Source organism: Oryza glaberrima, chromosome 2 (assembly GCF_000147395.1).
Source record: "Oryza glaberrima chromosome 2, OglaRS2, whole genome shotgun sequence".
NCBI lineage: Eukaryota > Viridiplantae > Streptophyta > Magnoliopsida > Poales > Poaceae > Oryza > Oryza glaberrima.
Window position 1 is genome coordinate 21484827 of NC_068327.1, and position 11536 is coordinate 21496362.

Below are 11536 nucleotides of genomic sequence, written 5' to 3' on the forward strand. Positions count from 1 at the left end.
TCGTAAGAAAAAAGCAATTAATCTTTTTCCCCTGAATCACTGGAAATGCATTTCCTCTTATGTGTGTGTGTGTATGTTTTATCCACTTCACACTGTTTTGCAGGACTGAAAAGAGTAGTTGTATACATTACAAGCAACTTATTTCATACTTACGAGTAAAACGTTGAACGTTTGAATACACTACATGCTTTCTAGACCAAGAATTATTGAGTGATAGACATTACAAGTAACTTATTTCGACCTAGTAGTTATAATTTGCAGGAAAGCTACACGAGCAATAAACACTTGCAGGCAGCTTAACACAGTACAAATTTCAGGTTTTGTTTGGTCACAGCGTTCCCAAACCAGATGGAAGAAGTGTCACTTGCAGGGGATCAAGAATCACCGCATTTGCTGATGCCATCATCCCATCGGCCGTGAAATACCCGTCCTTTTCCATGTAGACGAAGTGCAAAACCTTGCTCATGAACCAGAAGAGCTTCCTGCACGGTGGAGGAACAATCCCCCCATCTCTAGTCACCAGCCTTAGGAGGTCACACCTACTACCCTGGAGAACCCCCCTCATCTCTCTCTTGGCCTCCTCCATCGATGCCTCCGGTGAGCCGCGGCCGCCGCCGCTGTGGGAAAGAGCATGCAACATGACGCTATTGACCTTCCCCATTTTGATTTCCTTCTCGTATGTCTGCATGTCATTGAGAAGGCGGCCGATAGTATTCGCAAGGTTCATTAGGTGGATGTACTCCTTGCTCCTGAAAACCTCTTCCGAGAGCTCTGGTCCGACGAACAATGCCGCCGAGGTGATGATGGGGCCTAAAGCAAAGGAGTCCACGGCAGCTGACATGTACTCCTCCACTGTTGTTGGCACATACTTGTCCATCCTCCATTCTGCCTCGGTCAACATGCCCCTCACTGTGAACCACCACTGCAAATAGATTATATATTATATCGTGGAAAACTAAAACCTAGAAGCCTTAAAAGTGGAAACTCACACACATAGAAGAGAGAGATTTACCGATTCGGCGATATGATCCACGACATTGCGTTTCTGCAGCGGCACGGCCTTTTCCGCAATCTGCTTGCTCGTGTTGTAAATAGCATAGAATAGAATCTCTACACACTCGGAGGAGAAGCCAATCTCACCGTGCCCGTCCCACCTGTACAGCACGATATGATCACAACAGGACTAATAGATATTAGTTGTACAAAAGACATAGTGTACAGGTGTGTTGTACTTCTCTATTAATTTGACCAAGTTCTCCATTTCTTCTTTTGATCCTTCACCGTCAAAGAAGTCATCGACTGTGGTCGTCAAGATGCAGTTCTGGGTCCATGCAATGCGGGCTTCGGATAATTCAGAAGGGAACATGGTTGCAGCAGCACTGAAATAGGTGATCGATGGCATTAATCTTGCAAATTTCAGCTCATCCAATCTGGTCTGTGCCACCCAACTGTCATATGCTCAATATTAGTTAATGGTATCAAAAACATCTTATCACAATGGATGAATCGGGGATAGGTATATCATATATAGATAGATTTTGCACCTATTAAGGTCTTGGAGTTCTTGTTGGTAGACAGATTGAGAGGAATGGAATTCGTCAACAGCCAAAGCTAGAATTTCGTCATTTGTAATAGCGCCACTGATCCAAGTTATAATAGGTTCACAATTTAGACAACTATAACAGTAAAGAAATAAATTTTACGGCTGTGATGTGTAACAATGATATCTACCGGTATCCTGATTTCAGCAGCTTGAAGCCCTCAATTTTTAGTTGTTCCTTGGTCTTGAATTGTTCTATGTTCCTCTTCTGCTCTAGCCTTTCCAAGGTGGCATAGACTGGGAATTTCAAGGCATACTCCACCTGCGAAAGTATGATAATGGCATTATGAGAAATATTTGCCTTCTCTTTTGCATGGCTGAGATGTTTTTTAATTATTCAAGAACATTAGTTCGCTAAGAGGTTATTTATTTAGTACTTGCCTCTAGCATTTCTGATTTGTGTATCATTTTGGAAGATATTTTTTCCTGTAGTACTCTTGCTGACCAAGAACCAATATCTTGTAGAATCAAATCATCTTCCAAGCAACGAATTTGTGAACTTCTGTACAACTCCAGCAAAGCCTTAGTATCATTTAGATATCCATGAATTGAGTCATCAAAGCTGGATTGTTCCACAAATTGAGCCATTCCATCTGCTCAATAGTTCCGAAATGATATTAACATTTCCAAATGAGAGTTTGTACTGCAAAACGGAAAAAAAGCTAGGATATTCAAATTTAAGTGTCCTAAAGCTCCATGCAATACCTGAACTGATGTCATAACCATGCATACGTAGTAGGCGAAATGCCATCGCACATGTTCCCATGTCCAACATTAGCTCCTCCTCGTTATGTATCCATAACCTGCGAACAGAATACAATAGAAATAAAGTAGTAGGTACAAAGGCACATCAAATTGCCATCATTAGCCCATCCTATAACTTTTTAATTAGGTCATTTTTTATGAGTTGCTGTTACCTGTATATCATGTCCAATATATCCCTTATTTCACAAGAAAAATTATTAGAGATACCCATCTTTTCAAGAGTATCCACCATGCAAAGCTGTGAGTAAGCATTTTGCGGATACATCACTGGGACTGGAAAACACTCATTTCCAATTAGTATATTTGATATCTCATATATCTAGTTGACATTCTTGGTCACTTGCTTGGGCAGGGGGGTGGGGGAGGGGAGCACACCTGGGCCATCGAGCTTGCTTACAAGTGAATCCAAGTAACAGTGGGCACTATCGTTGTGGCCATGGATTACTGTAGCAGCAGTTGCAGAAGGTGAGTTGAAAATCGATCTGTTCTTCCTTTGATATGCCATTACCTGATCCCAATCTTGTAGGCTGCCCAACCCTTCAGACACATATGCCATGAAGGCTCTTCTTGATGAAGCTATACCATAAGCATCCCTGACCATGGAGATCGTCAAATGATAACATTGAAAATTCTAAATAAAATATAAGGACTTTTTAAGGAGCTCCAAGCATATTTGAACAGTTCATTGGTGTTTGATCCAATGGGTGATATAATCTATTACCTTGTTAGAGGTAAAACCTCATAGTAAGGAAATAAAACATCTTATTGCAAATGCCATTAACAACAAACCTAACACCTTAATAAGGGAAGTATAATAAGTAAATATACTCCAAACCTAACCCTTTAATAAGGGAAGTATGATAAGTAAATATACTCCATTCCAAAATATAAGTACTTTTGGAAGTTCGAAGTTTCTCCCGGAATACAAGGGCTTAGAACATCTCTTGCAAATTCTCAATAAAAATCTTCAGTACCAAAAGAAACTGTCATTATTTTGTGTTTTGCGTGCTCCAACTCCAACATCCCAAATGGATGAACCAATCCCACCCCGTCCTCCCACCACCGCCCCCGCAGTACCAAAAGAATACTGTTCCATGTGATTTTTTTTAATATGTGGCTACTTCTAAGGGACAAATTGAACACAAGACAAAAGTTGGACAGAAAGCATTATGCCCAGGAGGATGTAGATCTATCTTGTGCTTTGTGCGTGGGGCCAAGAGAAACCTTAATGCATTTGTTTTTCATGTTTCTTTAGCAAGAGCTACTAGGATCATCTTGGAATCAGGTGGAATACTAATTTGGGAATCTGTCAAATGCTAGTAGCAAGGCTATAGTTTAGAAGAAAGGGTTTTCTTGAGAACATATCTTTTGCTTGTTGGCCTATTTGGAAACAAACAAATCGAAAGGTTTACGACAACGTCTTGCCTGATTAAGAGTTGGTTTGATGTTTTTAGGAATGAGATTTTTCTACATGTTTGTACGTTAAATGATATTCTAACCTCTATTGTTCTTAACTGGTTACAAGTTTTGTAATTCTTGGCTAGTAGTATTTTACTAAAAAAATATTATTTGGAGAAAGACATAAAATAACACTAGTTCCATGCGATTTTTTTTAAAAACAAAATATAGTTAACATACTGAGATGCAACATTTTTTGTTGTGTTATAGGCCTAATTTACGTATATCCTAGTTAGGAATTGTAGAAAATGAAAGATGTGTGAAAGTAGGGGTGGCAACGGGGCAAGGCGGGGGGTGAGTTGGACAGAAACGTCCCCGCCCCCGCTTTCCTACGGGTTTCCTTGGCCCGGGCCCCAGAAGAATGAACGGGGCGAAATCAATCCCCACTCTCGGCCCCTCTAGGGCCTCGCAACCTGACAGGCCCCCATATGGAATCAAATCACCCTTCAAACAACACAACACAATTTACAATAATAGCACTTCAAAGTGGAGATAAACAACACAGATTTTTAAATTAGGGGAAAACCCAGATCTGATTACAACAGAACCTAGAAAACCCAATCTCACACTAAAATCAATATAGCAGCAAAACATTTTCTGTAGCATCATACTAGAAGTGCCACATCAAGAGCCTTGAGTCCTTGCAAAGGTGACTAGGGGCTAGACGGTGGCTGGAGGTGTGGTGTCAAGGAAACTCGGCAACAATGTGGCCAGGTGCCGAAGTGAAGAGTCAGCGGCCGATGAGAAAGCACGACAGCGTGGCAACACGGTGAAGAGTCGACGACCGACGAGAAGGCACGGAGACGCAGAGAAGAGGAGGTGAGGAGCCGCGGTGAAGAGTCAAAGCTGGTGTGGAGTGGATCCGGCACAGAGGAGCAGCCGCCTCCGGCCTTTTGCTGTGACTGCATTGGGGCAATCACGCGTCGTGATGGGTGGCCTGGGGCTGGCAGCAGGGTGAGGGGAGAGGATCTAGCGTCGAGGAGCAGCTGTCGCCTTGTGGTGGATTGCTTGGGGCTGGTGGCTGGGAGGGAGAGTGTGAGGGGATTTTAGCCTATATATGGAGAAGTTGGAATGGATCAACTGGGCTTACACACTTCAAATGGGCTGTTTTAGAGGAGTAGCGCACACCCGGGACCCTCGTCGGGTCACATGATGGTTGCTTTCAATCACCGCCCCGCACCCGAAAATATGTAGGGCCCTGGTCCTGCTCACCAGCGGATGAGAATTCTCACCTGTGGCAGGTCCTCGGTTCTAACGGAGAAATTTCCACACCCTAAGTGAAAGGTATCACCGGGGGTGGACTAATGGCATATATATATATATATATATATATATATATATATATATGTATGTATGTATGTATGTATGTATGTATGTATGTATGTATGTCCAAACATAACAAAGTTTTAATTTTAAAAATTGATTAGGAGGGAAGGATTAATAGTTGTCCTATCATCTGTACATAAGTACGTTTGTTTTCCTGTAAGTACGTACATACATTTTATTTATTTTCTTAATAGGTGTGCTGTTGGTACCTACACACTCTGTTTTTCCTCGCGGGCATTTAGGAGGGACAAATTTGTTAGATAGATCTAGGCCTTATTTGGGAGAGTTTAAAATTCTGAGAAGCCACTGGTGAGAATCTGGAGAAGTTGACAAATCCAACTTCTAGCTTCTTAGTTCATTTTATGGATTCTATAACTACAGCTTTTTAGAATCTAGGTTAAAATCTAGACTTTGGGGGGGAACTTATGGTACCAAGAGATTCTAGGAAAAGTTGCAGCTGTCAGAAGCTCACCCAAACAAACACCTAATATGATGGTAAAAAGTAATGGGCACATCAATAATTTAATAATGTAAATGTAAACCAACAGTCCATTGTTTTGTTTCTCCTTAAATTTTTTAAGAATTTTTTGTAATTTATTAGAGTGCCACATGACGGTTTAGTAGTATTTGTTGAAGTGCAATGTAAGGATTAAGAGCGTTTCTAGAAAGTTTAATGAAATTTTAGTATATAATAGATAGATGACTGTTAGTTTATAGGGAGAATACAACAAAAAGCACTTGCGAGCTACTTTTCTGTTTCATATTATAAGTCGCTTTTGACTTTATTTTGTTACCGAGTTTATGAAAAAAATTAGCATAATCTAAAACACCTAATTAGTTTCATTACAACTAACTTTTAATATATTTTGATAATATGTTTGTTTTGTGAAAAAAATGTTGCTATATTTTTCTATACACTTGGTTAAAACTTAAAAGAAATTTGGCTAGAAAAAAGTCAAAATAACTTATAATATGAATCAGAGGGAGTATTTTAAATGCATGAGAATTTTGCCTCATTTGTATTAAGGATAGAAGATTGATCTATATGCACCAGACTCTAGTGTACCAAATTAGTTCATAAGCTAATGAGAAAGGGTTGGAAAGTTTCTTCTACATAAACAAGCCCTACATGTCTGGCTGTGTCACCACCAATATTAGTTGTCACGTAAATACAAAGCTAAAAGTAACAAATAAATACAAATATTCACACTTGGATTTTGAAATCGACTAACCTTTCCAATTCAATCTTCCGCATGTGAAAAATCCCATCAATATCTGTTTGCATAACAGGGAATTCCAAACCCGTTCCAGTGGCAAGGTTAAGCAAGCCAGAAAAGGTAATGTTAAAACCCACAGGAGCAATAGTTTGCTCATCCATGGCAACCCAGAAATTTTTTCCAATAAAATTCAGTCCTGCCAAAACCATTTTTCGTAGCTATATAAGAATGTTTCACCCTACATTACAAATATCTAGACAATATATTAAAACAACAACAACATAAATGCAATTATTGATTTGTACCTCTGCTGATGTGATCTCGTCCAGTATTCCATCTTTTCAGTGCAACAACACATGCCAATGTACACAAAAGAATGTCTTTGTTGACAACCGAACCTGGTAGGTTTATGCCCCAAGATCCATCATCATGTTGGTTTTGCAGTATCCACTCGATACATTGCGGGAAGCGTGGAGTTTGATGAGAGCCCTGCACTGGCACCATGGCCACCCATGCCGTGTCATATGAAGATGGTGATAATTGAACTTCCCGAAGTTGCTTCCTTATCTTATCCTGCAGTTGGTTCTTCTGCTGCATATCCCATCAGAATAATAAACTCAACCATCGATATGTTTCACAATTTAATGCACGAGGTTTAGTTACAATACTCAGCTGCTGTTCGATGTAGCCTAATCTGTTGATGATCACAACTAATCGAGTCTGGTTTTTTAGAAGCTTTAATGCGATGAAGTCATTGGTGGCATTTTTCCTTCTTTTTCTTTGCCACCACTGAGCTTCTTTGGTCATGGATGGGTACATAGAGTTCTGAAGTGAGATTGTTTTGCTGTTTTCTGGGTGAAAACATTGTAGATCTAGTTTAGCTTGATCAACAATATCGATGTACGTTTATTGATCTAATCCCTTATGAAAGGTGTTGTCTTGAAATTGTTGTGGTGAAAACCTAACTTTTTGATAGGACAATATGGTAAACATATATATATGATAATTTCTTTAGGAAGGTACTATCGCAGTCTCTTGGAGAGTGCCTCGTTTGCATAGATGGCCTTCATGTATTCTCTTTTCATCTTTCAGATTGCATTTTCATATTTTGTCATGTTGTTGTGGTTTTTCTACTGATTTTGGCAGTGCGCATCTCTGGCTAGTCACTAGTTAGTATGGAGGTCGATAGTTTCTTTTAATGAATTACTCCATTATGTATTAAAAAATGGACCATTAATTACTCCATTATATATTAAAAACTGAACCATGTATATATTTGTCCTACCATGCCTTGTTGGCTTCCCGCATTCCTCCCTAATCCCAGGCTCTTCTCAACACCTGCTGCTCCTGGGGAAAGCGAAGAAAATGCGTGAGATACCTCTTTGCACTTGTAAGGATTGTGATAGACAATAAAATTTATCTGTCTAGTAACAACCTCAACAACTGTACTCTCAAATACTCCCATCAGTTTTATATTATAAGTCATTTGACTTTTTTCCTAGTTAGATTTCTTTGAGTTTGTCCAAATTTATAGAAAAATATAATAGTATTTTCAACACAAAACAAACATATTATCATAATGTATTCAATGTTAGAACATAATATTTTAGACGTTGCTAATTTTTTTTATAAACATGATCAAACTTAACAAAGTTTGATTAGAAAAAAAATCAAGCTACTTATAATATGAAATAGAGAGGGAGTAGCAAAGAGGTATATATATGTGTGTGTGTACTCAATTCAAATGATTATGATTTTTTTTAAATGGTTAGGTATTAATATTAACTACTTTACTAACTAGTTGAAAACAAGTTTTAACTGAATTTAAACATGTTTTTATTAGAATTCGATTCTAGGTATATAGCATCCAAACATATAATTAGTTAGGTATGTAATATTGGATTGTGAAATAAAGTTAAATTTGAGTTGTTTTGTTGATAGGTATAGATATGAATCGAATACTTATAACTAGGTATATACTCACAATTTGAAATTTTTGAAAAATTTGGGCGGATTTGTGTATTTCATACCATGGTGCCCCATATGAGCGTCCTATATATATGTGTATGTATACACATATACATATGCATACATAGATATATATATATATACATATATATACAATAAATCATATGAGATATTTTGTAGCGCTTGGGAGGTACCTCATACCTCTTATGCTCACACGAAGAGGAGGTGCTCTGTTGAACTGCTCTATCATCCCACGGGGTGAAGCTCTGAGGAATTGTCCTGAGCATGCTGAACTCATAGGAAGTATCATCCACAACTACCCTATAAGGATACTACACAATATGATTCTATATTACATGCAACATGGGTTTATGCTGAAAAAATAATAATAATATAAGCGAAGTCATCTAGATCTAGTTTATGATTCAGCTATCTATATTACTCCCTTTCATCGTAGGTCCAGTTCACCACCTCAACTATTACAAAAAGTACAATAATTAACCTCTTCAATTATGAAAGAAAAAAAATACACCACTCATATATTTAATCCAGACTCTTAAATCCCTCGTACCCTATTTTAGGTGGTTTAGGGCTGAGCTATCTTGATACATAACCAAATCTTGCAAAGTAAACTTTATGCAGTCTCTCGTTTCTTACCTGTGCCATTTCTAAGCCTGTGGGATAGACGGTGGGTTGTTCTACTAATATGAAATATTAACTGTGTACTTGTGTTATACTCCATCCGTCCCATAGTGTAGCAACTTAGGATGGGAGGGAGTACTATCTTCCAAGTCAAGTTAAACGATTTGATTATTGCTAGCTAGCATTCAGCACGTGCGTACGTACAGTACGCCTTTGAGGACTTGGGTTTGAGAAATTATGCATTCTGAATTTATGACTGGCTGCACTGCCACTCACATGTACACCACGAGAAGAAAAAAAATATAAAAAAAGAACTAGGAAGAGAGAGAGAAAAAGTTTCATGCAAATCGGGAGAACGTGTCAGATATTAATTGAAATATGCAGAAGTTTGAATCCGTTTGTTTTTTCTACGGAAATATGTATCAGTTGTTTGATGTCATATTGTTTTTGTGCAATGAGAGATCTGTGCAAACAAATAGAATAAAGCATAAGGAACAAGTAATATACTCTATTCCACAAAAGTTATGTACGTACGTATTACTTTCGTCACCAAAATTAAGTAGAAGTTAACTCATCTTGTATCTAACAAAAATCAAGAAGTATACACACGCATGCAACAGTGAGTATTAATATGACTACTCGGATTCTGATCAAACATTTAATTTTACCTCTCTATTTAAATTTTAGATGAATAAAGACTACCAATAGAAACAACTTATTTGGAAAAAAAAATAAAATATGAAATAGTTTACTCTTGTGGATGGAGAGAGTAAGCCTTAACAGCACAGGTTTTGACAATACGTCAAACGAGGTTATTTTCTGTATCAGAACACAAACGGTGGTGTACGAAGCAAAGTGTAGAGCACTGAAAGGACACGGATGTTTAAAAGGGGCAGTCTGTTTAGATTCATCGGAGAAAGAAACCCACCTTATAGAAACGAGAGAGGCAGGACGCAGGAGAAGCAAAACCTGGCAGAACAGGGTAGGCTAGCTAGGCCGCAGCTCGATCTCTGAACGAGAGAGACCAAGGGGGCAGGAGGAACTAGCTAACAGCTTATCGTTGATCAGCTATCGGCCGTGCCTGCATGAAAGAGGGCAACACGCATGGAATTAGCTAGTCTGTTCACCTTGCTTATATATATATTGCTCCCCGGTGACATCATCAGTACAGGGAAGCAACCACTATTTGTATTATGGCATCCCATCATGATTAGGTAACACGTACGGGACCCTACTTTTGACAAGTTGTTAATCTGCTGAGATGGTGCTTTTGCTATCATATAACAAAACAAAGACTACAAGTCCAAAATCGACGCAAAAATACCAGTAAATTACACTGGCAGTACATAAGTCCTAAAATTTTGAAATTACACCCAAAATTTTGTTAAATGTATCATTGTACGTATATCCAAAAGTTTATACAACCCTTCAACTGCTGATGTCCCCCACGACTCTTCAGAGTTTCAGTAAATCAGGCATATACGCTTACGATTTCTATTGTGGTTTTGCCCTGAGCCCTTTGATTTCTAGAAAGATTAATTTGCGCAAATAACAGTTCCCCATCCCATTGTGCTCAAAAATTACATGAAAATTCCTTTTATAAAAACATGGGTCACTCAAAGTTCCAGTTGTGTATATGAGCGTGCGTACAGGGTAGGCGGAAAATATATCCGTTCGATCGGTCTTGTATATTACACTCTCCATCCTAAAATGTAAGCATTTTTAAGTATAGTATCAAGTCAAACTTGTTTAACTTTGATTATTAATAGAAAAAAATAAAAAAGATCAATCGTATAAAATTGATGTTACTATATTTATCATTAAACAAAGGGATAAGTCCATTTTACACCCCTTAACTCTTCGCTTTGTGCAACATACACCCTCGAACTTTAAAACCGGGTATTTAACACCCCTAAACTTTCAATACCGTTTATTTTAACCCCCCGCCTCAAGCAGTTTTTGGCTGGTTTTCGCCTACGTGGCGCTGATGTGGCAGTCCAGTCAGCAAAAATAAAAATAAAAATAAAAATAAAAATAGGGCCACATGTCAGAGGCAAGCTACCTATTCTTCTTCCTCCCTTCTCTGCCATTTCTCTCCTTCCTCTTTCTTGCTCTATCCCTCTTCCTCCCAGACTAGGAGGGCAACGATGGTGGTATCCCTGAGCTCAAGGGCTAGTTTCAGCGAGGGAGCTAGCTCCTCCTTGACCCCAAGTTCCCATGCATCATGTGGCTTCAACATCACCTCTTTGTCAACCGCTGATGCCTTGTGCTCTTCTCCTCCCCGAGAGCTACTGCCACTGCCTGACAAGTGATTGAAGGGGAGAGAACAAAAGAGAAGTGGTGGGAGTGAGGAGCTCTGCATCGACCACCTAGGAGAGATGAGACTAACTGGATCCCCTTCGCTACCGCCCAGAGCCCCAGATCTGACAGATTTATTTTTTCTTTTTGATAGGGATCTGACCGAATCTTGAGTGAAGCTCGACACATCCACCACCTGGGAGAGATGCGGAGCTCGGCGCTGAGCCGCCGACACCACCATCGACTGCCTTGCTCCTCCTTC

General features: G+C 39.1%; 1 protein-coding gene across 6 annotated transcripts; it reads right to left on the reverse strand.

Moving 5' to 3' along the window:
• Positions 1-129: 129 nt before the first annotated feature.
• On the reverse strand, positions 130-10089 carry LOC127761379 (ent-pimara-8(14),15-diene synthase). Of its 6 annotated transcripts, none has more exons than XM_052285666.1 (14): positions 9905-10089; positions 8536-8622; positions 7652-7713; positions 6672-6957; positions 6382-6562; positions 2741-2958; positions 2518-2638; positions 2306-2403; positions 1982-2193; positions 1732-1862; positions 1545-1640; positions 1233-1448; positions 1013-1154; positions 130-922 (listed from the first exon to the last, which is right to left on the reverse strand). In XM_052285666.1, the coding sequence occupies exons 2-14, from the start codon at positions 8582-8584 to the stop codon at positions 329-331; spliced, it is 2406 nt and encodes an 801-aa protein (XP_052141626.1). In that variant the 5' UTR covers positions 8585-8622; positions 9905-10089; the 3' UTR covers positions 130-328. The 6 variants fall into 6 exon arrangements, with proteins under 6 accessions (XP_052141626.1, XP_052141625.1, XP_052141622.1 ...); XM_052285665.1 differs by having other exon boundaries at positions 6672-6954; positions 8536-8655; XM_052285662.1 differs by having other exon boundaries at positions 8536-8655.
• Between the last annotated feature and the right edge of the window lie 1447 nt (positions 10090-11536).

What these genes read in the sequence shown, in the direction of transcription:
- LOC127761379 (XM_052285662.1), bottom strand. Translation starts at nt 8,644, where the DNA reads ATGATACTTCCTATGAGTTCAGCATGCTCAGGACAATTCCTCAGAGCT. An exon ending in CGGGAAGCCAACAAGGCATG is followed by an intron (nt 6,958 to 7,651) that starts GTAGGACAAATA and finishes TGGGATATGCAG; the next exon opens with CAGAAGAACCAACTGCAGGA. An exon ending in CGGAAGATTGAATTGGAAAG is followed by an intron (nt 2,959 to 6,381) that starts GTTAGTCGATTT and finishes CTCCATGGTCAG; the next exon opens with GGATGCTTATGGTATAGCTT.